Source organism: Octopus bimaculoides, chromosome 6 (genome assembly GCF_001194135.2).
Source record: "Octopus bimaculoides isolate UCB-OBI-ISO-001 chromosome 6, ASM119413v2, whole genome shotgun sequence".
NCBI classification, from domain to species: Eukaryota; Metazoa; Mollusca; class Cephalopoda; order Octopoda; family Octopodidae; genus Octopus; species Octopus bimaculoides.
The window spans coordinates 56,309,833-56,312,493 of NC_068986.1; the positions used below are offsets into that span (position 1 = coordinate 56,309,833).

At 35.1% G+C, this 2,661-nt stretch overlaps 1 protein-coding gene across 1 annotated transcript in view; it reads left to right on the forward strand.

Moving 5' to 3' along the window:
* LOC106868720 (maternal embryonic leucine zipper kinase) overlaps positions 1-2,661 on the forward strand; it is a 93,390-nt gene that overhangs the window by 17,077 nt on the left and 73,652 nt on the right. The window contains exon 2 of the mRNA XM_014914112.2: positions 1,583-1,649. Within this exon, the coding sequence (XP_014769598.1) occupies positions 1,592-1,649 (58 nt within the window). The 5' untranslated portion in view covers positions 1,583-1,591. The remainder of the gene's footprint in view (positions 1-1,582; positions 1,650-2,661) is intronic.

The following is a 2,661-nucleotide window of genomic DNA, read 5'->3' on the forward strand; positions in this document are numbered from 1 at the left end:
AATCATAAATATATAGGGATTGACAGTAACCTGCTTCTCCAACATACTGAGAATTCAGAAATAGCAGCCAAAGAACTACTGATTCCAAAACTACAAATTATTACTCTAAATTTCTCTAAAGGTTTTTTCATACTGAGCTACCCGGCAAAATTGTTAATTATTAATTTTATTACTAATTGACGATTCCCTGCCCTGCATATCTATATCTATATCTATATATATATATATAGTTTGATAGTTCTTGTCTTGATAATGATCCCACTACCTCTACTCTTCACAAGCTTTGTGCATGTATTATTGCTTTTCTACATACAGTAATCCCTCACCATACCACAGTTCACCTATTACGGTTTATTATTTAAGCTTACATCAATTCCTCCATGGTGTTGTTTTGCATCTATAATAAAATAAAAATATACAAATTATAAAAATAATTTTTAAAAATATACAGTACAGTACTGTTTCTACTTCGTGGATTTTCACCTATTGCAGGGGGTTTTGGAACATAACACCCACATTAGTCAAGGGATTATTGTATACTCTAATTTAGCACATCTATACTACTTCAGAAAGATTATCTCAAGACACCTATGCTTTATGTGTGATATGATGGAGACTGACTTGAGTAATTTTTTATGCAGATTGAGTGGTAGCATAGACTTCCATTAACTCCTGCTATAGATACCCAAAGATGCATCTTCCTTTTGAGTTACAAATAACAGTTTATCTAGCATTATGAGGAAAACACCTACCACCAAATTAATTCTGGGGTTGTTTGAAAAGAGAAAGTCGATGTTCCCTCCAAGCCTAAATGAGGGAACAACTAACTGCTCTACTGCGCCCAATGGTAGTCAAGTTGACTCAAGGTGTTGATAACAATTTCCAATTCCCATGTGGCAGACTTGAACCCTATTTGAAGATAATACAAAACAAAATAAAACAAAACTTACCTCATCCATTTTACATCTTCACAATTTAAAATTACACTTAACAATTCTAGAACCTCTGCTCTTACTTCAGTCCTTCATTCCCTATAGAACACAGGTCATTGAATGGCTTTTCTCCATTGTTTTTACATCTTCAAAGTAAGGATTTCTTCTAGATCTTGTTGGTTTTGAATTGTCACTGATGCTTTTGTGACTTTACTTTTTCTTTAGGTAGGGGTGTTGGTGCTATGCAAGCTCATCTTACTTCTGGGATGAGGTGGTCCATATTAGTCTGGCTTCTGTCCTTTGCCAGTTCAGCATGGGAAGCCCTACCATCAGCTTGAACTCTGCTGGTCTAGCTCTGAGGGTCACTGCAGCTCACAAGCCATCTCACCATAACAAAGACTGGACCTTACTCGTTACAGTTTGTAGGAAATCTAATATAATTTTTTATGATTACATCTTATTTAGATGACGGGGTAGCAAAAAACAATCCTGCAGAGACTTAACAGCTATTCATGACACTCCTTTGGATAGATGAAATAAGTACCAACATTTTATGGAGATGATTTCATTGACTAAACTCGATTCCCACTTCAAATTTGTGATGTTGTACCAACATGAAATCTTAATTATTTTTTTGTTTTCCTTTTCAGTGACTAACAATGTCACGCTATCAAGAACTTGAAGGATTATTCCTGCTGAAGGATACTATTGGCTCTGGTAAGAATCAATCATTATTTTTTCAAAACTATTCTACAATTCCTTAATTTGTTTTATGTCTGCTTTTTTGTGCTTTCATGAATTGGACAAATACATTATTGTTTAAGCAGTAAGTGTGTTTAAAAAGACATAAAAGGAAGAAATAGAGAAAACAGCAACAAGACAATGTGGCACTTGATTTTAAAACTAACCAAATGGGCAGAGTAAATGAATTCAAATGACGGCTGACAAAAATTGTATAAGAAAATACCTCAAAGGGGAACTCACTTCTCTTTAAGCACATACAGCTTATTGTCTCAAGACTAAGCATACTGCCTTAATCTGTTGGGTAGATAGTGAAGGAAGGAAGGAAGGAGGGAGGGAGGGAGAGAGGGAAGAAGGGGTCAGTAGAGTTGGGTAGCATGCTTAGTCTTGTGACTATTATATTCCTGGATTGATCAATTCTTTGTGAGTGAATTTGGTAGATGAAAACTGCAAAAACCCCTCATATGTCCATGTGTGTGTATTCTTGAAAATGAGTTGAACTGAGGTTCATAGGATGCAGCACAGAACTTTGTCAGTGAACAGGTCGCGGCCTCAAAGCGACGAAAATATTTTGACACAAATTAAATTTAAATGTTGAAGTGAAACTAACGGTTTTTGTGTGTTGTTGAATGGCTTACAGACATCTTGCACACTGTAATTGTTTTTGTTTCAGTACACGATCTCAGATCAAGTCACTTGCTATGCAAGTACATCTCTGTAATTTTTCTAAATCACTGTGGATAAATGCCAGCAATGACCTTCTTAGGCTCTCCAATATTTTAATTTATAAACAGAAACAATCAAGGGTAGGAAGTGGGGTTGCAAAAAATTCATAATTTCTCAAATTTTCTTTTCTATAGCATATAAATGTATTTATGGGGAAAAAAAATATTGAAAACATCAATACATGTGAGAGTGATAAACGAGGAGGGTTATCTTTGGATGTGCTAGAAACAACAGGCAAATCACCCTTAAATCACTCACTTTT